This window comes from Apium graveolens, chromosome 6 (assembly GCF_009905375.1).
Source record: "Apium graveolens cultivar Ventura chromosome 6, ASM990537v1, whole genome shotgun sequence".
Classification (NCBI taxonomy): Eukaryota; Viridiplantae; Streptophyta; class Magnoliopsida; order Apiales; family Apiaceae; genus Apium; species Apium graveolens.
Genome location: NC_133652.1, coordinates 289,684,065 through 289,711,654, shown reverse-complemented (window position 1 = coordinate 289,711,654; position 27,590 = coordinate 289,684,065). Strand labels below are relative to the sequence as shown.

Sequence of the window (27,590 nt, the reverse complement as noted above, 5' to 3'; positions counted from 1 at the left end):
GCTATTTTTTGAAAATCTCTAAAATACAATCCAACCTCGCTAATTACAAAAAATGTAAACTCAAATTCAAATCAATCACACAAACTGAACTTGTAAAATAAAAAGATTTGAAATCAATCATAAACTTTCATAATGATTTAAAAATCTCCAGCAGAGTAACAATTAAATAACAACCAGAAAACATCACTAGATCCAGATCTCAAACAACTGTATTTCGTTATTTACTACAAGCCAGCAAGTAGGATAAGATAAAAAAAAACTACATATTCAAAAGTTTTCCCTTGAGATACCGGTTGTAAAAGAATCCTGCCCAATTATCTCGGAAGCGGAGCATTTTTTCATGAGAATACCACATGAGTCTGTTAGAACGAATGAACTGCACACACGAAAATTATAAAAAATCAATAAATGATGTTAAAATATAGTTGGCTTCTTTTTAGTATTAGCAATGTTAGGGTCACTTACATTTACACTTATACTCGTTTCACCGGAACGCAACACATCTTCAATAAAACATCCCACGTAATGTCCACAAAAAATACCATCATTTGGAAGTTGTTTAGGGCACTGTGCATAACAATAATCATATATCACTACCTTATCATAACAACAACAACAATGTTGGACATGCTTCAATTTAATAAACAACACTTTATAAGGTCCTTGCTTGGCTCCTGTTCTAAAAAATACTCAGTACCTAATGAACTAACAAGTCTATCAAATTCATTAGAAAAAATACACTATAAAAAGAATTAGGCAACTCTATATATATGTACATAATTTTTATAAAATACAAACACATATATACAAATGAAAACTATCTATCTTGTTTAAAAATATTTTTTAAATATTTGGTTAATCATATAAGTAAATTTATATTAGATTTTATAATAAAAAGGAATAAAGCTAATATATATACATATATAATATAAGCGTAGCACTAAATATTTATTATATAAAATATTTATATTTTAAATATATTTATCTAGATAAATATTTGAAAAAGCTATAATTGCTATAAGATTAAATTTTCAGAAAACACCTATTAATTTTAAAATACAAATATTAATAGGGAAGTTAAAGTGAACTTTCACCATGATGAATATAAAATACAAATATTAATGGATAGTAAAACCCATATCACAGGGGTTGTAATATTTAAGGGCATCATTAGTGTTTACCTGTATGTTTGTCCATTTAAAGGTGTTATATGCCATCTTTGTATAAGTTTTTCCACGTCCAGTCCGAAAAGAAACCAAGGCCCTGAATAGAGAATATATTTGACATAAGAAATAAGCATTAACCTTTATAACTACGATCTGCAAGTTATTAACTACATATTTCTACTTACGTTTCTATAAGTGCCTTCAAATTCTTGTATTTTACTATGGTGGCCTTTGGAGCTGGATCCATAAAGTAAATGCTCTCTGTTTTTGTATTTATGGCAACCAAGACCCAATGTTCTCTAAAAATTATTTATCAGTAATAAGTACATGAAATTAAATAAACTTACATAGTGACACAAAAAATGTAACTTATGAAATATTATAAGGCACAAAAAGTAAATGCTCTTTATCAACATATCCCAGCATAAACTTTGCAAAACTCGATGAAGCCTTGGAATTATCCGATAAGTAACACACGACATGAGGTGAAGCAAAAGAAAACTTCGCTGCCATGTTTTCATTTTTGGATAAATAGACCTCACATAAATACCTAAGAAAAAACATGATTAGAAAAAAATAGGTGCAAATAAGAGATCCATGATATTTGTTTTTGTATTACCTAATGTAGAACGTCAGGCTCGAAGCACTTAACCATTGCTCATTCAGTACCTCCAAAACATTCTCCTTATTAATATGCTCGGTCCAAGGGTCTCCATCCCAAAAAGGTCCCATTTCAATCTCTACATCTGAAACACGATTAAATACAATAGCAAGACGAACCATTTCCACAACTCCGTCATGTGAAACATCTTGAGCGAGAGGATAACCTAATTGTTTCGAAGAAACTGCAGCGATAGACTCAACTATTTTCTCCCTCTCTTTATCCTTAACCTTTTCCTGGCCAACCTGTTTAACCCTTTCTCGGTATTTTTCTTTATTTAAGATTTTTGGAGGTGTCTAGAAAAGAGTAACATAAAACTGAATATCAGACAAGATAAGCATGAGGATTAAAACAAATTTAAAGTAAATATCAACCTCTAGTTTCATTTAGACCAATTTGCGTGGCCATGCAAGAAAATATCCTGGAGCATCTCCAATAAGGTAGGCCTCGTCACAAGCTCGAGGTAATTGAGTATTAACCTCTGATGGTACTGCCACCTCAAACTGCACCCTCACATATCCTTCTTCTAATGGAACACCATGAAGCATTGTATCATCCATATCATTCCACAAGGTCCCTCGCCCAACATATCTACGACCGGGATCTAGGTACAGAAAGCAAGGATTTTTTCCCTGTAATTGCAGATATTAACAAAAATTATAGTTAAACTAAATTAGCAGAACCATAAGTACAAAGGTGACCAAGAGCATATTATAATACTCCCATGTATTATAATACTAAGTTATTGTGCTACCTATATAGCCATACCATGCCTGTTTTATATTAATTATAAGGATAACTTTATACCTCAGGAAGGTCTTCACTTGCAACAGCTTCATCAGCATTATGATCGTCGCAGTGATCACTATAAACATCATCATCCATGTCAAAGTTATCTGTATGGCTAGAACCTCCAGATTGCAAACCCGGAATATACCCCTTGCATTTTAACTCCTTGATTTTATTTTTCAAAACAAAAACATCATTTTTCAACTTAGCCAACTCACTCACAAATGTTGCTGCTCGCAACGAGGTCTTAGTTATACCCCATCCTAAACCTCTTACTCGTCCTGAATACTCTAATGGTATTAACCGAGCAAGTAGGTCATCAGTTCCAATATTTGTAAGCTCGTGTTCTTGCAACTGATTTGATATGGCAACCTGATAATATTTGATACAATTTCAAATATATTATTAATTTTTGCAAGTATAATAGAGGTCTATCAATAATTAGTGAAAAGGAGAGATAAAGTATATATTACCACATCCTTAAGAACTTGTTGTGCAACAGGATCATCCACTACACCACTAGAATTTCTCCTAGCATATTCCCATGCGTCTAAACGAGTCACAATAGAGTCCTTCTCTTCGGCTTTAATTTTTTCAGCAATCTGAACATTATTTTATTGCATGAACAAAGTAGTGACAATCACAGTTGATGCTATACATGAGATAATAATGTTAATTCTAAAGATATTCAAAAAAGGCTTCCAAGTCACAAGAAATAGTATTCCGACCAGGATAATTAGTATACTAAAGATATTTAGTATTCCTAAATATCATGTACTACATAACTGAACATGATTTAAATTTATACACTATCGTACTATTTTTAAAATTTATAATGTTTCTTCTTGCAAAACGCACACACACTATGTATTTATCCATATAAAGTTGACTAGGTCATTGATGAGAACTGTTTATTTATCCATTATATGTTCAAAACACATAGCATTACATGATTTCATCTAAAATACTCAAGGGAAACTAGATGACAACTGTGTATTTATCCATTATATGTGCAAAACATAGAGCATTATGTATAATTTCATCTAAAATACTACAGAGAAACAATAGTTTTTCATAAGAATTCAATTAGGTCAGTGGACAAAAAAAATCTTCATTTTTATAATTAACAATTGGAGAAATAAGGATCAGCGAAGTGATCTTTCATTAATAGCTTGTGGTCTGTTTAGGTATTCACAAAGAGACATTATTTGTCAAACCGCGACATAAATCATACTCAACTAGACAAAAACTAAGAACCAAATAAGCATTAGGAGTAGAACTAGCTGATGCACATAGCAACAACTGAATTTACGTGTAAACAACAATATATGGCCAAAGAATCCATCTTGACAAAGACAGAAGTGACACATAACTAAAGATGAAAGAAAGCAAAAGGCATGGATATATGTTGATTAGTTTAAGGCTTAAGCAATGACTTAAACTATACTCTGCACTTAATTTTATAGTAACCTAACATGTGTAAAGGTAATGTTGAAATACCCAAGAAAGAAGATATATTGCACAGTCAAGTTGTCCACATTTCCACTTCTTTGCAATTTACCATTTTAAGTTAAGGCTTATGAAGTTCAATAATAAATTTATCATTGATAGGAAGCTGCAAAAAGGGTCTAGTTTCACTAAATCTGTTCAGGTATGTTGTTCACTGAAAGCAATATGGGGGCTTTTTTTATGTAAAGAGAATTAAAGAATGTAAATGCATAAATGGGATCACTTCCTGTATAAGAAATAAACTTATCAGGCATCCCATATATGTCCACGACTCCACGGTTGGGGTGGCAATAATTTATTGAACTTGCTTTCAAACTAAACTTACAATTATCTCTCTTATACGCGCGTAGCCAACACATGCCTTCTTGTATCTTGCCTCTATCCCTTCTGCTCGCTCTGCATTTTGTTTACTTTTTTCCTACAATTAGATTGGTATTAAAATATATTACACGATCAAGTATATAGCTATTAGATCATGTATTGGGCATCAGATTATGTAACTATTTCTATCACCTAGGATTTAAACTTTCATTCATCACAAATCATGATACAAACGTACAAGCCAATCTTATTATATTGCATAATGACACTACTAATTTGAGAAAATAAAGTAAGTAACCAATGAGTAAAGAATATATTTACCACAAAACCTTCTTTCATTGAGGTTGCCACAAACTCTTTCCAGTAAGGGGCCACCGAGGAAAAGTGTGCATATACGGGAGGTGGCTCCACAGAGTAGTTACCATTTTCGCCTCTAGCTAATTTTCTTAATCTAGTTCTGAATTGTCGATGGAGGGCACCTGCACGAGAAATAATTTTTTCCTTATGTTCTTCTTCAACACCATGAAAAGTTTCCTGCATATTACACAAATGCATATGTATCCAATTTTAAAAAAACGAAGAAACTATAGATCATAAGTATGTAAAGAAATTTACTGGAAAATAATTCAGTATGCAGAATCTAAATGTTACTGTATGAGCAATCAGGATAAAATAAAACAACCAAATAAAATCTAATATGCAACCAAATTTATTGTTTTGTACCTTAATTTCATCCCACAGTGCTTCTTTCATATTAATTAAATCTTTTTTTCTCCAATCCTCACATATTATTGGAAAATTTCGTCTTGCATAAGATCCGACAAAATAAGACAGAGTCATAGAATCTCTACCAATCGGTTTTCCCAACTCATTCCAGTTCACCTAATAATATAATGAGTGATAAGTAGTAGAAAAAGGCAGTATTGTGAAATTTATATAGCAATTTGCAATATCAGTGACTTTAACTATCAAACATAAATTTACAATTTGTTATTTACCTTTTGTATAATCCCTTTAGTCCTTGCTTTCTTGACCTTGAGCATGTTTACTATCCCACGCCTCGCACGTTTCTGTTTAACACCAATATCATTTGTGCCATCGGTGCCATTTGTACCTTCAGATCCAGAAGCCATAATCCTAAACAAAAAGCATTTAATAGAATACTAAGAAAGCTGGACCAGTACCATAGAGTGATATAACAAAAAATTCAATATTAATTTGACAGATTTTTTTAACTAGTGTAAATATTACCATATATTTAAATAACACACAAAAGGTTATTTTGACAGAAAAATTTATAGTAAATTTTACACACATTTCTTAGCTTTACTTTTCCGCTTGCGTTTTTTAATAGGCTTTGATCTTTTGTGTCCATGCACATTAAGAAATTATGGGTTCACATATTCTCCCTCGTCATGATCAGTCCTAGAATAATAACATTCATCATCGTCATCATTCATGGCTGTGGAAATATTGGCTCTAACAAAAGGATCATCCATGGCATCGACTTCATCATCTACACCATCACTAACTTGATAGTTGTTGCTGAGCTTGTTAGATAACACAACAATTGACCACTTCTTATCAATTGGATCAGTAACATAGAAAACCTGTTGGGCTTGTGATGCCATTATGAAAGAATCATCTTTATACCCCACCTTGGTAAGATCAACACGTATGAACCCTGACTCTTCAACATGTACACCACCGACATTGTTAACCCAATTGCAATCAAAAACTGGCACCCTAAAGCAAACGTAATCTAACTCCCAAATATTCTTAATTCTTCCAAAATAAGTGGTATCAGCCAAAACTGGATCTGTGTCATTACTTGACTGATGTAGTGTCGTTGCTGTAATTACAACTCCACTATTCTGCATTGTGCTTGTTGTATCATGTTCACTTGTGTAAAAGGTATATCCATTTATGAGATAATATTTGTAAGAATACACAAATGAATCAGGACCTCTTGACAACCATTTAATCCTATCCGATATTGATTCACTATTTTTAAGTAACACATTGGTGACATGATTCTTGAACCAATCAATGAATGTGCGATTGTGCTCAACTTCAATCCAATTAGCACCTCTCTCTGGATGTTCTAAGGTGATAGTCTTCTTATGCAGATCTACAAAGGGAACAACATCAACCGTGTTGTGTAGAACACAAAGATGCACCCAATGCCATTATGCACGATTGATCTCTACTTGTTGACCTCCGGTTACACCTTCACCATCAATTCTACCACTGTGGCGATTAACTGGCAAACCAATAACATCAACATTTGGGATAAATTCTGACCAAAACTCTATTGCTTCCTCTATTAGATAGCGTTCTGCTATGCAACCCTCTGGTCGAGACCTATTCATCACATATTCTTTCAAAATTTTCAAATATCGCTCTACTGGGTACATCCTTCTCATACGCGCAGGACCACACATCCTAGTCTCATAAATCAGGTGAATAGTCAAGTGAACCATGATATCAAAGAAAGATGGTGGGAAATACATCTCAACCTCACAAAGTGTCTCTACAATTTGTCGTTGTAGATACGATAACCTTCTTGGATCAATGACCTTGCTACTTATTGACTTGAAGAACCAACACAACTTTGTGATTGTTACCCTAACCTTTTCCGGCAAGATGGGTCGTAAGGCAATCGGTAACAAATTCTCCATGATGACATGACAATCATGGGATTTTAATCCCTTTAATTTTAGTTCATTTAAATCCACAAGATTTTTTATGTTTGATGAGTATCCCTCAGGTACCTTCACAGAATGTAGTGTTTGTAATAAGATTTTTTTCTCATTCCTCGACAGAGTATGAGCTGCAGGGGGCAAATAAGGTTTTTTGCCTTCAACTTCTACGGGGGCTAGTTCGCTTCTTATTCCCATGTCCATCATGTCCATTCTTGCACTCAAACCATCTTTTGTTTTACCCGGGACACCCAACAAAGTACCAATTAGGCTGTCAAACACATTTTTTTGTACATGCATAAGATCAATAAAATGTCTAACATAAAGGTCCTTCCAGTAAGGCAATTCAAAGAAAATTGAACGCTTCTTCCAACCCTTAGAAGGAACATCTTTTGTGAATTTCTTTCCAAACTCTATGTTTATATTTTCAACCTCTTTAAACACTTCAAAGCCCGACCGTATACGAGGAGGACCTCATTTTTCAACTTCACCGTTGAATGCCATTGCCATATTTCTATATCTATTATTAGAGTCTAACCACCGCCTATGCCCCATATAAACACACTTCTTACAATTCTTTAATCGGACATTATCCGTCTCATCACCACATAAAGAACATGCATCATAACCTTTCACACTATATCCAGATAGATTACTATAAGCGGGAAAATCACTTATAGTTCCAAACAACATGACCTTTAACCTAAAATGATCATTTCTATAACGATCTTCTACTTCAATACCCTCTTTCCATAGTAGCTTCAAATCCTCAATCAAAGGTGCCAAATATACATCAATGTCATTACGAGGTTGTATAGGACCAGATATTAAGGTAGACATCATCATATATTTACGCTTCATACAGAGCCACGGCGCCAAGTTATAAATAATTAGAATGACAGGCCAAGTACTATGAGAACTACTTTGGAGACGGTGAGGATTCATTCCATCGGTTGAAAGTGATAAGCGAAGATTTCTTGGTTCCTTCCCAAAGTCCTGATGTACATCATCAAATGTCTTCCACTGAGGTGAATCAGCAGGGTGTCTCAACATTCCATCTTTAATTCTCCCGTTGTGATGCCATGTTAAATGTTTTGAATCTTCAGGACTAGCATACAACCGCATCAGTCTGGGTATTATTGGGAAGTACCACATGACCTTGGACGGGGAATTTCCATCCTTAAATCATTTTAAATGACATTTTGGACATTCATCCAACATTTCATACTCTTTTCGGTAAAGAATACAATCATTTGGGCACGCATGAATTCGGTTGTGTACTAATGCAATGGATTTGAGCATTTGTTTAGCTTCATAAGCTCTACGATGGAGAACATTACCATCCGGCAAAAGTTCACTAACAGCTGTGAGCATCTCTGTGAAGAACGCATCAGAAATTTGATGACCAACTTTTAGGTTATATAGAGTCAACACAACCGATAATCTAGAAGCCTTAGTGCACCCAAGCCATAAAGGTAAAGCAGCATCGTTCTTTAACTCCTCATGCATATCAGGATGATCACGTAATTCATCATTAATGATGTTAGGGTTATCCTTTTCAACACTAGAACTACAACCCTCAGCATCTTCCATAAAATCGGTATCAACTGTATCTACAAATTGATAATCAAAGTTAAAGTTACCAAAGTTATTTTCTCCTCTATCTTCCCCATGATATGTCCAGCGGGTATAGGTTTTCTCAAAACCATGAAACATCAGGTGGTCATGCAACTCGTTTGGACCATTAACTTCAATAATATTCAAACATTTCGTACAGGGGCATAAGATGAAATTAATATTCTTGGAATTTTCTGCCGCAAGCTTACAAAACTGTTTGACACCAGCTTTGTATTCTTCCGACATCCGATGTGCTTTTATCCATTTACGATCCATAAGAACACTAATAAATATACAACCTGAAGTTTTATGTTATACAATTTAGTATCAAATTAATTGTATAAAAGGCAAAGAAAAAATTGATACTAAGTACATGCATACATATATTTCATGAAATAAATAAACAAATTCTGACCAATTAACGCTGATATAGCCGGTATACCCATTTTTAAATATATCTCGAGATTAAACAAAATTTCAATATGATTTTAATTTAGTATTTTCAGTTCAATTATAACTATTCTGGAATCTTGATTATGTCCAAATGCATGCTCTTATCAACCAACACAAGCAGAAAGCATAAACATTATTCAATAAACTTTTATCTGCTGGAAATTGTACAATTGTCAAATGGATTGAAAATTACAGCTTCTGAACATGTCAAGAACTATAAAAGCCAACAAGGTCATTATAATTCCAGATTTTGCACATGGCCCTTGTGTTCAAAGCCTAAAGGGACCATCCGTCCCTAAAATAGGATGATACGAAATTCTAAAAAACTGGTTTTATGTTTTGCAGGTTTTTCTTTATATTAATTACTGAGAGTGACAAAAGACCTAATTCTTGAAAGTTCATATACCACATAATGAGTAAATTAATTATTATTGACAAATAGAAATCTAGAAAAATATTTATTTATGTATGCATCGAATCTTGACAAAAAAAGTAATCCAATACAAGTTATGAGGTATTGACAGAGAATCAGTAACTGTAAGGTTTACATAGCTAGGTTAGCAACTTGACGAGATTCATTTATATATGGAGTAGTAGTTGTCAATTTTTTCTCTACTTCCAACAAAATTATAAACACTTGTGTTAATGACACATGATATCTACTTGTGAACCAACTAGCCAGACCATTCATTTGAAGCTTGCTTAATTTTACCTTTCTATTTTTATGTAACAATAATCGTCTAACAACTGTGAAGCCGGCCAGATACACTAATTAACATATATCTAGAAATATAATAAAGGAAGGAATGAAAATTATAAGACTTCACTCAAGAAATAGTACAAATTTTTTTTAGTTCCTTCTTAATTCATTCACCCAAAAAACAACACAAGTCTAGAGAACATACCTAATTCTACTTTTAGTTGAGAGAACAGTTTAAGGATCAATATCCTGTTCTCTTGTAACATAAAAGCTGAATACTTGGTCCAAATACCTGAATTGGCTTCTGACGGAAAATAAAATTAAAAAAATTACAAAAATTACAAAAAGTTATTTAGACATTGGATGCCCCTGCATTGCAACTTCCAAAAATTTATTGTGTAAAAAATATAGAGATAATATTTATCAAATATAAAGATTCAGTTTAGTAACTTAACAAATAAATAAAAGATTTCATGAAGTACTTTATGGACAATCTTTATAGAATGTGATGTCATTAAAAAGATGTTCTTTTGCACTCTGATATGCATGATCACTGTCTTGGATTTTTTGGGAGATACTAGCCTCGTGAAGTTACGTGTCTCTTTTTTCTCATATGGTAATATAGTATTTTAGCCTATATTTAATTCCATTCGAAGGATATAGCATATTATGTCAAAGTAACTCAGAATTGAAAACATATTCAGTTGCTACCTTTCGGGCTTATTTGTGACTACCTATTAGAATTAATCTCACAGACATTACATTAATTACTCACACACATTATGAGTAATTAAGAAGAACCGGTGCTTAAAATATAGCATATTTGTGTCATATATATATTAAATACAGTACTTGATTAAATTCACAATTCCTTGTATATTTTAATTCTATGGCTACTAGTACAGAGAACACTTGCCATTAAGACTCAAGAATGCAGAAGAGGGTGTTTTTTTTGCATAATTAGGTTCAACATACAAAGGGCTTGCTTTATGCATAGCACTTAGCTACATGATCACTCCGTGGACATATATAGCTAGGTAGACTAGCTGCTACATAAACCTTAAACTAACAACGTTAAAAATTGTCAGAACAAACTAGCTAGGCTTGTTATAGTACAAAATTACCCTACTTTATTAAATCATACTGATCTCACACACATTACAGTAATTACTCACACACATTATGAGTATTCAAGAAGAACTGGTGCTTAAAATACAACATATCTATGTTATATTTATTCAATATAGTACTTAATTAAATTCACAATTCCTTGCACATTTTAATTCTATGGATACTAACGCAGAGAACACTCGCCATTACGACTCAAGAATGCAAAACAGAGTGTGTTTTTTTGCATAATTAGGTTTAACATACAAGCTACATTGGCTTGCTTTGTGCAAAGGCACTTAGCTACATTAGCTACATGATCACTCCCTGGACATATATAGCTACGTAGACTAGCTGCTACATAAACCTTAAATTAACAACATTAAAACTTGTCAGAACAACCTAGCTAGGCTTGTTATAGTATAAAATTACCCTACTTTATTAAATCATATTGATCAAAGTCCATTTTATCACACACTCAGGCATTATGTACATATATTAGAGAAGGGTCTGCCTCAACGTACAAATCAAATTAAAGAATAATTTTACTATAATTATCATGAAATACATGTGTCAAATTAGAACCATTCCAAATACCACGATTAATAAAATATTTAACATAAACTAGAACATATGATTTGTAAAAATATACAAGTAAAAACATTTAACCTTAAAATTATCTATGCCACACTCAACCATAAACAAACATCAAATACAATTACTAGCAAGTCTTTGTTAAATTTTGTGTACCTTTAATTTCAGAAACAGGCTAGTAGAAGTTCTTCAAGAGTGGAGGTTTGTTGATTGTCTTGTACCCGTGAGAAAAACTGAAACCCATAGATAATCTCGACTTTAGTATGTGAAGCAGTTACAAAATTGGAAAAATTTATTAAAGAAAAATTTAATTGAAACCCAAATTAATTTAACCCAAGTATTGAAATTAGGGAAATAAGTAAAACTTTTGGGAAATTATTTCAATCCCCTTTAATCCCAAACCAAAACCTAGTATTGAACCCCAAGTGAAGCAATCCCAATTTGAAGAAGAAACAACCAACCAGACCTGCAGCACGAGCAAATAAGCCTAATCCCCGTGCGATTAGTGGAGTGAGACAAATGACTTCTAAAGATATTGATGATTATGGGAAGAGAGATAGAGAGACGGCGGTTAAGCCATTGTTTGAGAGAAGGGGAGATAATTTTGTTTGATGGAGAGGAGAACTGGGGAAGTTTTTGTTAAAGTATATTTATTTATTAAAATTAAGGGACTCTTAGTATTAAAGTAGGATTATGAAAAAAATTACTTAGAATACATTCACTTGCAAAACATTTATTTTAATGTTATTCAAGCTTTACAAATATTTTTAAAAAAGATAAGAATAATGACTTAAAATACATTAACTTTCACAATACTTATGCAAACGCTATATAAGAATAAAAAAAATCAAAAAATAAATAAATATTACTTAGAACACATATAGTTCTATAACGCATTGAGAAAATGCTGTTAAAGTAAATTCTTACATAGCGCATCCTTCCCATATGTAATCTTAGTTATTTTTAATTTAATTTCTTTTTATTTAATTATGCTGTATATTAACTTGTATAGCATTATTTATATTAAGCGCTATAATAGTAATATACTTGTAAAATACTTCATATAAAGCGCTACACAAGTGCTGTCTCCTAAGTTAAGATTTGTAGTAGTGTACGATTTCCTTTCACATATTTGTTCCAAGTCAAATATGTTTAGATTGTTGGATATAATAACTAGTGAATTTGGATTTTATTGTTTGTGGTTGGGATATTTAATTTAGACTTGGAATGTGTCTGAATTAACCACTTATTGGATATTGAATGTTAAGAAATTTGGTATCAATGTAGCTTTATGTTTATGTTGCATTATTTGGTATTTTTTTGGTTGTAAATGTAATTGGTTCTAGTGGATGTGAACAGTATCAGGATGGCATGCAAATTACAAAACATTAACATCACATTGATAATTATAAACCGATGTGAAAAATATAAGAAAGACATCAGGTAAAACAATATTAAACGAAAAAGAACAAAAAAATCTGATGTGAAATAGTCATTGGACATCGGTTCTGAAAAAAACTCAATGTAAAGAATGCAAATAACATCGGAAGTTTATAAAAGCTGATGTCTTAAATTTTAAAATAGTAGAGAGTACACATCGGTTTAGGAATATAACTGATGTTAAACATAATGATTTCACATTGGATACAGAAACAAAACCGATATCTAATCCTACATTTCACATAGGACGTCTAAATGAACCGATGTCTAATCCTGCATTTTACATAGGGCAAATAAGTGAACCGATGTTGAGTCTCTATTTTGATATCGGTTTGTTCGAAAGAATTTTATTAAATGGCTTATAGAGCTTGTAGGTTTCATATTTTAATGGATAAATACCTTATAATATACTCATATTCACCTAGAAATACTGTAATATAAGCTGAAATTTGTTGCAAAGACATCACATTTAATCTTAAAACCGATGTATAGCACAGTAACAGACATCGGCTGTTAACCGATGTCAAAGGATGATGACATTTAACATGACACGCGAAGACATCAGTTCAGTTTTTTTTTATATCGGTTCTGAACCGATGTCTGATGCCATATTTCTAGTATTGAAAATAGCAGACTTATACTATGACACTTAATATTATATTTTAAACAACATACCTAAAATTAATCGTCTATCAATTCTATTATATTTAAATTAGGACACTTATATTATGTTCCTCTCTATACTATTATATTAACGACGAAATATTAAAATTTTGGTTGTCGGTCGTTCTTGACTGTAGATTTATTCTAAAAAATTAATATTATTTAAAAGATTTAAGGGTTGAATCTTGTCGGCAACATATTAAAATTATAAAAAAAATTAGTATTTTCTAAAAGGTATAATTAAAATTAGAATTTATAATATATATGATAAAAATAACCGTGCATCAGACGATTATATACTAGTAAACTATTATAGCTTCAATGAAGCAAGTTCTGATACGTTGTAATTTATCACATTCTTGTTTAATTTTAATTGTTTTTAATTTGGTATGATCTTTATTAGTAAATTTATTACCTTTCAGAAAAGCTTTAATGTTGTATTTGTGAGTAACCTAACACTGTCGCTTTATTTTACTGTTTTATCTTTTAGAATCAAACCTTTTTACGTTCTTTAACAGAAAATGTATAATAGATAATATTATTTCTGTCCCTAATTTGATATTCATTTTAATTCTCTAGAAATCAAATTTATCATTTTTTGACTCAAAATATTAAAAATTATCCATTAATTCTTTGTAATTCTGAAAGTTACATTTAAAATACACTAAATGTACATTTAAATGGTATATTTTTTATTACTTTTTTCAGTTTGGTAAAAATAGACTAAATGTACTTTAATGAAATATTTGTTATTATTTTTTCAATTATTTGATAGGTATAACCTTCATTCAAAATTTGATCAAATTGATCCATCATATTTAAACTGAGCATAGATGTAGAAATTGGAGATTTACATGGTCAAGTTGGCAACTTTGACCCAACATGGCTCTAAACAAAAATGGACAAGATATACTAAATCTGGATTTGGTGATGCATGAAAAGAAACATTCAAATTATATATGTAGTTGGTGCATAAAAATATACTGCTTTAATGGTTGCTTTAGCGATACCAGCTGGTTATGTAATGCAATTGTCTCAGACTCACCTGCTTTGGTTGTACTTTTATTCTTAACAATAGAATTCACGCCTGTCATTATTTGTGAAGATAATATGTAACACAAATAATTCACAATAATATTATTATGAAAATAGCGTTAGGAAGTAATATTAGAAATCATTATAATAATATAAAATTCATTAGTGTAGTAATCTAATTTAAGTGGATGAGTACTTTTTTTTTGACAAATATGACTTGTTGCGTTACAAATGAGTATCTGTTCTTATAAAATCTCGAGGCGAGCGAGAATTGAAGTCATGTGAGTTATGGGTGTATGCGGTTCGGATCGGATCAGATCGGTTTAAAGGTAAAAGTCGAAATAAACCGCGAAGAGCGGTTTTTGGAAATTGTCATCGGAAACCGCATTCGTTTTTTGAAAATTGTCATCCGTAACCGCAAATGTGATTGCGGTTAAGCACGTCAATTGCGGTTGCGAATTTGCGATTATTGCGGATTACTTTGCGGTTCAATCACTTATTATAAAATAATTTATAATTAACAAGAAGAACTAAATCCGGAACATTAATAAATTTTAGTTTAAATTACCCAATAAATTTACATTTAAAAGTAAAATACAAACTAATACTCGGTGCATAGCAAGAATACTAAAAATATAACAAAATACGCATAGTATGCAAAATTGGAAACATAAAAATTATGTTGCAAATTTTGCATCTTAGTTAGTACGATGAAGCTATATCAGTATGAAAAAAACTATAAACTTAAGTATTAACCAAAGTCAATTAATTTTAGAATATTAGGGAATGACTTTTACAAATATTAAATGTGTTTATTTATTAATTTATATGATATCAAGTATATTTTTGAAAATAAATTTTATTATAAATATATGTTGCGGTTTGCGGTTGAGGTTGCGATTTTGCATTTTTAAAAAATTTAAAACCGCATCCAAATTGCGAATAAGCGATTGTTAAAATTTAAATCAGAACCAATACATGTTTCGCGATTATCGACAAAATTCGATTCTGTTGCGAGCAGTTGAATACCGCTTGTCTCTGCACTCCGATGTGACTGACTACTTACTAGCATTAAACGCATAAGAAATCAATGCACATTCATTTGTAATATTGCCCTTGAAGTCTCCATTTGTAACCTATGGCTTCACCAATCCAAAGCATAGACCAAAAGCTGGTAGAAAATGGAAACAAACAGACTGCTATCCCATCCAACTATGCTTATTTCAAGAACCCTGAAGATTCTAATGGATTACCAGGTGACTGCATCCCGATTATCGATTACTCGCTCCTGATATCCGAGGACCCTGATCAGCAACATAAATGTGTTTACGAACTTGGAAAAGCATGTCGAGATTGGAGCTTTTTCCTGGTACGACTGTTTTCGTTTACTGTTTAAGTTGGTGTCTTTTTATGAATTGTTCTTGTACAAGTTGCACATTTCTGATACTGATAATGTCAAAATGATTCACAGGTAAAGAACCATGGCATATCAGAAAAACTATACGAAACTTTGTTCGAGAAATGGGAAGAGTTTAATTTGATGTCTGATGATGAAAAACAAGAGTTTAAGATTACGACCAAGGGTGTTCTGGATCGAATCAGGTTTGGTAGCAATAATTTCTCCACGCGCTATGATAAAGTACGCTTCTGGAGAGATTATTTAAAACTCTCTGTACACCCTGATTTCAACTCTCCTCATAAACCTGCAGGTTTCAGGTATGTATTCATTCTTGATCGACCTCGTACTTTTTCGCAAAAACGGATCATTAAGATTATTGAAGTCCGTATCTAGCTATTTTGATAAGCTATGTTTAATAGAATCGATTGTCCCCTTAATTATATGCCTGTACGATGCATGTAACAGTGAGATATTGCTGGAGTTATGTACAAAACAAAGAGAGCTGATGAAGAAATTGCTTGGAGGAGTTTCAAAGAGCTTAGAAGTTGAAGAATCCTATTTATACGATGTAGCTGAGATGAACAAGAGCGTAGAATTTCTTGCAACTAACAGATACCGGCCATGTCCCCAGCCTGAACTTGCGATTGGTATACCTCCTCATACCGACTTCGGGCTGTTTACCATACTAGCTTCGAACGGAGTTGCTGGCCTTCAGATACAACAAAAAGGAAAGTGGTTTAATGTTATTCCTCACAAGAACCACTTGATGGTTAACCTTGGAGATCAGATGGAGGTAAATAAACTGCTCAACTTATCAAACTACATAAATGAATACCATTGAGACTGGAAAACTGAATTCATTTGTTGAGATATTAAAAAATACGCTATTACTATTATGTTGGGACAGGGACAAAACATTATATGACGAGAATATTGTTTATCATTTATCAAATATTCATTGATCGAGATTCTTGTGCAGTTTGAAAAAAGAAAAGAAAAGATAGACCTCTGATAAGCATGAAATTGCATCATATTCATATCTATGGTGAAAAGACTGGGTTTGATTTCCTACTAAAAATCTTATGCATTTCATTTTCTTGTTTGTAGGTATTGACAAATGGAAAATACAAGAGTCTTGTACACAGGGCCACACTGAATTGTGAGACTGTAAGGTTGTCTATAGCCACTACTTACGGACCTGAGGTGAATAATTATGTGGTTCCTGCACCAAAGTTTGTTTGCGACAATATTGATCCACCAGCTTATCGAGGAATGAAATATGGAGATTACCTAATAGCCGACCAAAGCAGCACACAAAATGCTGTAACCTCATTGGATTTGGTTAGAATCTGAAGCTCGATTGTAGGGAAGATGGTATGCCCCTTTCATGATCTAAGAAGTATTAAAGTCACAGTTCTATGTAATAATCATGGATTAGAGTTATCTCTAGTGGTTATCCCTCTTTCCTCGAGTAACAAGTGGTGAGAGGAACCTGTTCTTGAACACTCTGTTTGGTAATAAAATTTCTCCAGCTTCTCTCAAAATAAAAGGATTAATAAAGAAAAATTAGGCAAATATGACTGAAGGTGTTGTTGGAAAATATGGGTATAAGTCCCATATTGGTAAGTCATATTTTTGAGCATTATGACTAAAAGATGTGTGAGATATGATGATATTCTCTTAATAATGGAAATTATTATTTTCCATTAGAATTTGGCTCAAGTATTATGGCATAAATTAATTTGATTTTGTTTCAGATTAATTGATATGGTGTATGTCTTGATATATTTAATCTGATTCTGTTTCAGATTATTTATGGAATAGAGTAACTTGCAAGTATTACACCGATTCCATAATTAATGATATTTAATTATGGAAAAGAGTAGCGCACAAGTCTATCTACACCTATATAAACACCTCTAAGGCGTTAGGGTTAGACACACCAAAAACATATTCGCCTCTAAACACAAATCTCTCTCTCTCGGTGATAGTTTCGTGCCCGTTCAAGCTCGCTGAAGGTGCTCGTTATCCGTAACGCCACCGCTCCCTCGTTTTATCCTGGGAGGCTATCGACTCGCACATACGGTGAGAGGCGAAATAGCTTTAAGGAGACAGTTTCAACTGGACTCGAGGATCTCTCTTATGTTTATATCTTTTCTTCCTCCGTTTGATTTCGTTTACTCACGCACACACTTGTTTGATTATTTGTATTAATCGCAGATTGTTTTCACAATCTTAAAGCTATTTATTTTATATACATCTGTGACTGATACATCTGAATCTTCTTGTTTTGTTGAGTAACAGATCGATGGAGAACCAAACTGTGAACGATTCGATGAACATGACGGCTGATCCCAACGCACAGATCACTGGATCTGATGGGGTTTACCAGCAGCCGATTAACCCTAACGCATGGATCGTACGATCTGATGGGGGTCAAACGCCTGTTGGACATATGCCTTCGGGACATGTGCCTGTGGGACACACTGTCATTGGACAGTTTAGTGTTCCTCTTGGACAGATATCGGCAGGATTCACTCCTCCGATCATACCTGCGGTGCCTACTGGTGTGCATACACCTGTAGTACAGACGCACGTACCATCTGTTCCACCCGTGGTGCCTGCTGCACCTGTTATGCCAACGGTGCCTGCTGCACATGCTGAAAACCCTGAGAAGTTCAACGGAACGAACTTCAAACATTGGCAACAAAAGATGCACTTTTATCTGACCACGTTGTATATGGATCGCTTCCTTAAGGAAGAACCACCGTTGCTCACTGCTGAGAGTAACATGCAGACTGTGTATGCTGCTGATGCTTGGAAGCACTCCGACTACATCTGTCGGAACTATGTGTTAAATTGTTTGTCTGACTCGTTGTATAACGTATATAGCGCGAAGCCAACAACTAAGGGCTTATGGGAGTCACTTGACCATAAGTATAAAACCGAGGACGCTGGGGCAAAGAAGTGGATTGTTGGCCGCCTTCTTGATTATAAGATGGCAGACTCTAAGACTGTGGTCAGTCAGGTGCAGGAACTGCAGGTGATCATTCATGACATTCATGCTGAGGGAATGGTCATAAGTGAGTCTTTCCAAGTTGCTGCTGTTATTGAAAAGCTTCCACCTGGATGGAAAGATTTCAAGAACTACCTTAAGCACAAGCGAAAGGAGATGTCTATGGAGGATCTTATTGTTAGACTTCGTATTGAAGAAGACAACAGAGGGTCCGAGAAGAAAGTTAATGCTGCCACTGAGAAGGCAAATATGGTGGAGCATGCTCAAAGCTCCAAGCCCAAGAAGGCTAAAACTGGTAAAGGGGCAAAGCTGGCACCCAAGGGAGGGATTTCGAAGTCGAAATTTCAAGGGAAGTGCTACAACTGTGATAAAGTTGGTCATAGGTCTTCTGACTGCAAGAAGCCCAAGAAGCCCAACAAGAAGAAAGAAGCAAACATGGTAGAGAATATCTCCAAGGAGATGGGTGACATAGACCTCTGTGCTACGGTCTCTGAAGTGTACCTGGTCGGTTCTAATCCACGTGAATGGTGGATTGATACTGGTGCTACTAGGCATGTTTGCTCAGACAAGGCGGTTTTCTCTAGCCTCAAAGCTTCCGATGTCGGTGAGAAGCTCTACATGGGGAATTCAGCAACTTCTACCATTGAGGGTGAAGGCACGGTGATCCTGAAGATGACCTCTGGGAAGAATCTGACTTTGAAGAATGTACTTTATGTGCCTGATATTCGCAAGAACCTTGTGTCTGGTTCTCTGTTGAATAAGCATGGCTTTCGCATTGTAATAGAGTCAGATAAAGTTATTTTGTCTAAGAGTGGTATGTTTGTAGGCAAGGGTTATTTAACTGATGGGCTTTTTAAGCTCAATGTAATGTCCGTTAAGGACGATAATGAAATGAAGAATTCTTCTGCTTACTTGCTTGAGTCTCCTAATTTATGGCATGCTAGATTAGGACATGTAAATTATGACACTTTACGACGTTTAAGTGCAAAAGAATACATACCTAAACTTACTATCGATCCAAAACATAAGTGTGAGACTTGTGTTGAGGCAAAATTAACGAGATCATCATTTAAACGTGTGGAAAGGAACACCAAAGTGCTAGACCTAATACATAGCGACATATGTGATTTAAAATTCGCTCCAACAAGAGGAGGAAACAAGTATTTTATTACATTCATTGATGATTGTACAAAATACTGCTATGTATATTTGTTGAAAAGCAAAGACGAAGCTATATATAAATTTAAAATCTATAAGGAAGAAGTTGAGACACAACAAACTGAGAAAATCAAAATGATACGAAGTGATCGTGGAGGTGAATATGTTGAACCGTTTGGGGAATTCTGTTCACAACATGGTATAATCCATGAGGTCACTGCACCATACTCCCCTCAGTCAAATGGTGTGGCGGAAAGGAAGAATCGCACTTTGAAAGAGATGATGAATGCGATGTTGTTAAGCTCTGGGCTCCCACAATCGATGTGGGGAGAAGCCATCTTAAGCGCAAATAATATTTTAAATATTACGATGCACAAGAATAAGGATGTAAGTCCTTATGAAATGTGGAAGAAAAAGAAACCAAGTTACCAACACCTGAAAGTGTGGGGGTGCCTTGCAAAGGTACTGATCCCTACACCGAAGAAGGTGAAGATAGGTCCTAAGACTGTGGATTGTGTCTTCATCGGATATCCTCCACACAGCACTGCATATCGGTTTCTTGTTCATGAATCCAAGATTCCTGATATTCAAAAGAATACCATTATGGAATCAAGGAATGCCTCATTTTTTGAGACGATGTTTCCCTGTAATCCAGGAAACCAACAACCTACGACGTCTAAACGATCTCATGAGTCTGTAGATGACGATAATGAGAGTGACGAAAGTGAAGACGAAAATGTGGAGGTAGTGAGAAGGAGCAAAAGACAACGAACGGAGAAATCCTATGGGTCTGATTTTATGACCTATTTGCTCGAAGAAGGTGACCCAAAAACTTATAAGGAGGCGGTTACCTCACCTGATGGGCCTATGTGGAAAGAGGCCATCAAGAATGAAGTTGATTCAATTATGCAAAATCATACTTGGGAATTAGTGGACTTGCCAACTGGTTGCAAACCATTAGGTAGCAAGTGGGTTTTCAAGAAGAAGTTGAAAACTGATGGCACTATTGATAAGTATAAGGCCAGACTTGTAATTAAAGGATACAAGCAACAAAAAGGCCTTGATTACTTTGATACATATTCTCCTGTAACGAGAATAACGTCCATAAGGATGATGTTTGTTATTGCTGCAATGCATAATCTAACTGTACATCAAATGGATGTGAAAACAGCTTTCCTAAATGGAGATATAGATGAAGAAATCTATATGGAATAACCTGAAGGGTTTGTTGTCCCAGGACAAGAAAGGAAAGTGTGTAGATTGGTGAAATCATTGTATGGTTTGAAACAAGCGCCTATGAAATGGCATGAAAAATTTGATGAGGTCGTGCTGGCCAATGGTTTCAAAATCAATGAATGTGATAGCTGTGCCTATTACAAGGATAACGAGAACAGCTATGTCAAGGAGAATGACAATGGCAATTTCATGATGACACTATATGTAGATGATCTACTTATTGCTGGAAGCAATGATAAAGTTATCAAATCTACAAAGGACATGTTGAAATCAAGGTTCGACATGAAAGATATGGGACTAGCAAATGTAATTCTGGGAATTCAAATTTCTAGAACATCAGAGGGTATCGTATTAAGTCAACCACATTATGTTGACAAGATCCTTGAGAAGTTTCTTAAGGATGACTTTGAGAAAGCTAGGACACCTGTGGATATGACTTTGCACCTATCCAAGAACAAAGGTGTAGCTGTTTCCCAATTGGAATACTCGAGGATAATTGGTAGTCTGATGTACCTCATGAGTTGTACAAGACCAGACATTGCATACTCAATTAGCAAGTTGAGTAGGTTTACGAGTAATCCGGGAGCTGATCACTGGAAAGCGATTATAAGGGTACTAAGGTACTTGAGGGGAACTCGAGACTATGGACTGCACTATGGCAGATACCCAGCAGTATTAGAAGGATATACTGACGCAAATTGGATATCTAGCAAGAAAGCACTTAAGTCTACGAGTGGCTATGTGTTTACATTAGCTGGAGCGGCAATATCATGGAAATCCTCAAAACAAACGGTGATAACTCATTCCACGATGGAAGCTGAGTTTATGGCACTAGATAAATGCGCCGAAGAGGCTGAATATCTACGTCAGTTTCTGGAGGATATTCCAAAATGGCCAAAGCCTGTAACTGCAATAGGGATTCACTGTGATGGTCAATCCGCTATTGGCAGAGCACAGAGCACGATGTATAATGGAAAGTCTCGTCATATACGACGACGACACAGTTCCATTAGACAATTGATCTCAACCGGAATTATCACTATTGACTATATACCGTCAAAGGATAATATCGCGGATCCACTAACCAAAGGGTTATCAAGAGAAGTGGTTGAGAAATGATCGAGAGGGATGGGCCTTAAGCGTATTGCTTAACGACATCATGGTGGACACCCAACCATTGCTGACTGGAGATCCCAAGAACTTGGTTCAATGGGACAACTAAATCATGATGACCAAATCACTGTGGGGGTAACCCCTGGCCTGTTCCTATGATGAGGAAACAGTGAGACCCGTAAGGTACGAGGTTAAGCTTTGAGCCTTTAATGATCTTTGATGAATACATGGAGCTCAGGAGTGAATGCATGGAATTCAGTTGAGTAAACGCGGGTTACTCTATAAGATAAAGATCACCTATGTGGGAGAGAAGTAGGGCCGCTTCAAAGGAGAATTGTGAGGCATAATTCTTTAGAAACTTCTGCAGAACCAGGACGATGTTCCATGGCCAAAATGGACATACTCATGAGAGCTGAACGAGTCAGAAACGATATAGTGATAAGTATATCATCGTTTACATAAACGGTCGAACAGTTCAAGGACAAGCACGTCTACTGTCTACCAGTAAAGTCGGTATGCTTACTCGAGCGAAGGTTCAAGGAGCATTCTCTACCTATCGTATGCTATATCTGATCGAAGAAACTATCACCAAGTCAAACTCCGTGTCTATCTGTCTGTCTGTCTGGTGTGTGCTACTAAGATCACCAATCTCACCCATGTGGGGGATTGTTGGAAAATATGGGTACAAGTCCCATATTGGTAAGTCATATTTTTGAGCATTATGACTAAAAGATGTGTGAGATATGATGATATTCTCTTAATAATGGAAATTATTATTTTCCATTAGAATTTGGCTACAATATTATGGCATAAATTAATTTGATTTTGTTTCAGATTAATTGATATGGTGTATGTCTTGATATATTTAATCTGATTCTGTTTCAGATTATTTATGGAATAGAGTAGCTTGCAAGTATTACACCGATTCCATAATTAATGATATTTAATTATGGAAAAGAGTAGCGCACAAGTCTATCTACACCTATATAAACACCTCTAAGGCGTTAGGGTTAGACACACCAAAAATATATTCGCCTCTAAACACAAATCTCTCTCTCTCGGTGATAGTTTCGTGCCCGTTCAAGCTCGCTGAAGGTGCTCGTTATCCGTAACGCCACCACTACCTCGTTTTATCCTGGGAGTCTATCGACTCGCACATACGGTGAGAGGCGAAATAGCTTTAAGGAGACAGTTTCAACTGGACTCAAGGATCTCTCTTCTGTTTATATCTTTTCTTCCTCTGTTTGATTTCGTTTACTCACGCACACACTTGTTTGATTATTTGTATTAATCGCAGATTGTTTTCACAGGTGTACCAAGTCACTGAGCAACAGAAAAAATACATATTTTTTATAGCCTAGACAGCATATTCATTCGTTAAAAACTGCTCTTGGACTGAGAGTAGTGACTTGTTCAACAGGCCACAACACAAATAAACTATTTGATACGCGGGACAAATTGTTCCATGCTTGCAAGATCAGGGTAAATTGCACTGTGAGAATTCAAGATTTGAAGCTCCCTTCTTGTTCTTAGTATGTTGGAACTCGCCATAGAAGTAGGACATGAAACCCCATGGACACAGAGTTAGACATATCACCTTCTCAACTTGGAAGTTGTGGGGCAAGAATAAAATTGCCAAGGTGTCTGTCACTGAAAGCAAAGAAGAACTACAGAAAATGACTCTTATAACTCCCAGGAAGAACATCTGCCAGAGGACTGTGTCAAAGATTAGAATAAAATAATACATCGATATTCCAAGGTCAAACTCCTCTGCTTCTCTTGTAATTTCCTGCAATTTTAGAGCACAAGCATCTTTTCTTAATCTACGAGTCATTAGATATACCCTGAAGTCATGGTTCACAAGTATGCCTATTACACAAATAGCAGTGGCAGAGAATGACATGATCACCTGCATCTCCATGACTACCGAATAATTTATATGTTGTTTAGCCTTCTTGCACACTAACTCGAATGCAGGTTGTACAAATCCATCCAATGCAGCTGCTTCAAGAGTCATAAAGAAGCCTAAGTAGTATTTCTTATTGGACTCATTAGCAGGACGATCAGAGCTAGTATGGAATGCAAGAACAACAGAACCAACACATAACAAGAAAACAGCATTTATGGTGAAGCTGGTAAACTTTTACTTCACCAGAAGAAAGGAAAAACTAGCAGTAAACGCCAACTGTGTAGCAATTATAAGTGCAAGGTCGATATACGAAGCAGAGACACGCCATAGGACTACATATAATCATCAGCACCGGTGAGAATACCTATAATAGCACAGGGAATGATTAAAAAAGGTCTAATGGACACGAGTTTTGTCCCTGGAATTCCCTTATTTCGACGATACAGATCAGAGATTATGATAGGGATAAAGAGAAAAAGAAATCCAGCTAGGCTTAACATCACGCTGTTCAAGACTAGGAGAAGCTTCTTCAAGGATTTGCACATTCCTTCGTCATTGTAATCTGTTCTACTATCTGTACCGGTTATGGCCATTTCATAAACCGATAATTTTAGCAACTCGAAAAAACTGCAAGGCACAAAAAAATGTTGAATAGGTATGTGTTAACTTTTTATCTGAATTTTGTTGTTAATAAATTATCTATTTTAGTTTGTGCGGCAGTCTTAGCCATTGAACTGGTCGTGTGAGTCTTAGTCGTGCTAGCAGTTGAGTTTTTATAGGATTGAGTGTAGTGGTAGTAGTGCTCGAGGTGGTTTTCTTTTATATCCTTGATTAGAGTTATCAATAAACAGTGTGTCTTGGACCTGCATGTACTGTGTGTTTACATTCTTTTCTCAGTTTTATATTATACACTTAATATACATATAAGATTGCAGGTAAGAATCCTAGAATTGGTATCAGAGCCTGGTGCAAGGTGAATGACAAAGTACATGCCAAAGATGACAACATCGGAGACAAACAAAGTGAAGAATCATTCGTTTGGACTGAATTACCCAATGCTGACAAAAGAAAATTACACAGGTTGGGTGATGAAAATGATGGTGTTCATGCAGGCGCATAGGATGTGGGATGCTGTGGAACCTAGCGATCCCAGGCAGCGATCGACAAGAGAATGGATAAGATAGCGTTGGCCATGATATACCACGCTATACCAGAAGAAATGTTGCTCTCTTTCGCTGCAAAAAGGACATCCAAGGAGGCATGGGATGCACTCAAAATAATGTGTCAAGAAGCCGATCGTGTCAAGGCGGCCAGGATACAAAAGATGAAGGCAGATTTTGAATCACTTAGTATGAAAGAAAGTGAGCTAGTAGATGACATCTGTATGCGGTTGAATGGGCTGGTAACCAATATAAGAGTATTGGGAGAAGAAGTGTCTGAATCTTATGTAGTTAAAAAATTACTTAGATCAGTGCCAAAGAAATTTCCTCAGATCACATCCACTATTGAACAATTCGTGGATTTGGACAAGATGACGGTGGAGGAAGCGGTTGCTTCTCTGAAAGCACAAAGAAAGATTGAAAGGAAAAACTGAAACAAATGAGAGTCAACTACTCATTACCAAAGAAGAATGGATCAGTAGAGAAAGTGAAGACAAGAAGCTGCTGTTCACCAAGGAGGAGGTATTCGGGCTTCGGAGTTCTTCTTCAAGGAGGTGTTAACTTTTTTTTAATCTTTTTTTATTGCTTGAATGGTAGGACTGGCTTGGTCCCGGACTGGATTCGCCTCGGTGACTACCATGACCTGGTTGCTTTTCAGTTTTTCCGAACTTGGTTTGGTTGCTTTTGGATCCGGACTTAATTCAATGATCTGCACTTCTTTTGTTGATTTTTCCCTTTGGCGTGGGCGGTGTTTCTTGATACTTTGCTATTTTCGAAGGACTGTGGCCTTCCTTTTGTTATTCGGGTGAGTTTTTGCCATTACTAAGCCCTGACTGTAGCATGTTTCAGCAATTCCATAATCTCCTTTTATTTCTCCGACTCCGGTCGGGGTTGGGAACTTGATCTTGAGATGGGAGATTGAAGTTATCACTTGCATCCTAGTTAAAACTGACCGTCCAATTATTCCATTGTAGGACGAAGGAGTATTGATGACGTGGAACTTGATGACATAAGTGACTTGGTTGGGAGCAGTTTCGAATGTGTCAGGTAGGTACAGGGTCCCTTGGATTGGAACTAATTTGTGCCCGAACTCGTAGAGTGGATTGAAAAGAATATTTACCGAGGAGCCATTGTCTATCAGAAAACTTCGACTTATATCATGTCATATGATTACTTGCACCATTATCAAGATACCATAGATTGGACTCCGCTTGTTTTCGATCACAGTTGGTCGTGAGTGCATGTATTACCTGTTTTTTGTTAAGTAGCATTACATCTCCTTCTTCTTTGTCACGACTGGCCAATAACAAAGCCGGTTCTTCGTCCTCCACCTATGTAATGTTCACCTCCTACCTTTGCTCTCTGTGCTTCTTTGGTTTTCTATACTCGGCTGCGAAGTGTCCATATATCCCATAATTATAACACTGAACTCTGCTTTTGTCTCGAGTTCCTCTTCTTCTCTGGCTTCTTGCTGTTTCATTGTCTTTTCTATTCGCTCTTCTTTGATGAATGTGAAAAGTTGCTCATGAAATTCAAGAGGTCTCCAAACAGGCTATATAAATTTTTGATTGAAACTGTGAAACCGAGATGTCTGTTATCAAATTCATATAATATTGGGAGGTTGTGGCATTTGCATCTTGGACATGTTAATTACAAGGCTATGATGTTGATGTCTAAAGAGCACATGGTTGAAGGTTTTCCAAGAATTGAAATATCTAACAATGTTTGTGATGGTTGTCTGATGGAAAAACAAACGAGAAAGCAATTTCCATCTCAGAGTAACTACAATACAACTCACGTGTTGGACTTGGTCCATGGAGACCTCTGTGGACCTATTTCTCC

At 35.2% G+C, this 27,590-nt stretch overlaps 3 protein-coding genes and 1 pseudogene across 3 annotated transcripts; 2 read left to right on the top strand and 2 right to left on the bottom strand.

Moving 5' to 3' along the window:
- Window positions 1–5,834: 5,834 nt before the first annotated feature.
- On the bottom strand, window positions 5,835–7,448 carry LOC141666189 (uncharacterized). Its single transcript, XM_074472185.1, has 2 exons — window positions 6,665–7,448; window positions 5,835–6,577 (listed from the first exon to the last, which is right to left on the bottom strand). Exons 1-2 carry the CDS (start codon window positions 7,446–7,448, stop codon window positions 5,835–5,837), a joined length of 1,527 nt encoding a protein of 508 aa, XP_074328286.1.
- An 8,406-nt stretch (window positions 7,449–15,854) lies between these two features.
- Window positions 15,855–17,855, top strand: LOC141667249 (2-oxoglutarate-dependent dioxygenase 19-like). The gene is made up of 4 exons (XM_074473660.1): window positions 15,855–16,126; window positions 16,229–16,473; window positions 16,622–16,949; window positions 17,264–17,855. Exons 1-4 carry the CDS (start codon window positions 15,896–15,898, stop codon window positions 17,507–17,509), a joined length of 1,050 nt encoding a protein of 349 aa, XP_074329761.1. The 5' UTR covers window positions 15,855–15,895; the 3' UTR covers window positions 17,510–17,855.
- Window positions 17,856–24,156: 6,301 nt separating this feature from the next.
- LOC141666188 (purine permease 3-like) lies at window positions 24,157–25,181 on the bottom strand (annotated as a pseudogene).
- A 578-nt stretch (window positions 25,182–25,759) lies between these two features.
- LOC141666187 (uncharacterized) lies at window positions 25,760–26,182 on the top strand. Its single transcript, XM_074472184.1, has one exon. It carries the CDS (start codon window positions 25,760–25,762, stop codon window positions 26,180–26,182), a length of 423 nt encoding a protein of 140 aa, XP_074328285.1.
- Window positions 26,183–27,590: the final 1,408 nt, after the last annotated feature.

Excerpts from the sequence above, each read along its gene's own strand:
- LOC141667249 (XM_074473660.1), top strand. The coding sequence starts at position 15,896 with ATGGCTTCACCAATCCAAAGCATAGACCAAAAGCTGGTAGAAAATGGA. Across the intron at positions 16,127-16,228 it reads GAGATTGGAGCTTTTTCCTG|GTAAAGAACCATGGCATATC; the intron begins GTACGACTGTTT and ends AATGATTCACAG. Across the intron at positions 16,474-16,621 it reads CATAAACCTGCAGGTTTCAG|TGAGATATTGCTGGAGTTAT; the intron begins GTATGTATTCAT and ends TGCATGTAACAG.
- LOC141666189 (XM_074472185.1), bottom strand. The coding sequence starts at position 7,448 with ATGCATGTACAAAAAAATGTGTTTGACAGCCTAATTGGTACTTTGTTG. Across the intron at positions 6,578-6,664 it reads TGGTGAAGGTGTAACCGGAG|ATCTGCATAAGAAGACTATC; the intron begins GTCAACAAGTAG and ends TTCCCTTTGTAG.
- LOC141666187 (XM_074472184.1), top strand. The coding sequence starts at position 25,760 with ATGGATAAGATAGCGTTGGCCATGATATACCACGCTATACCAGAAGAA.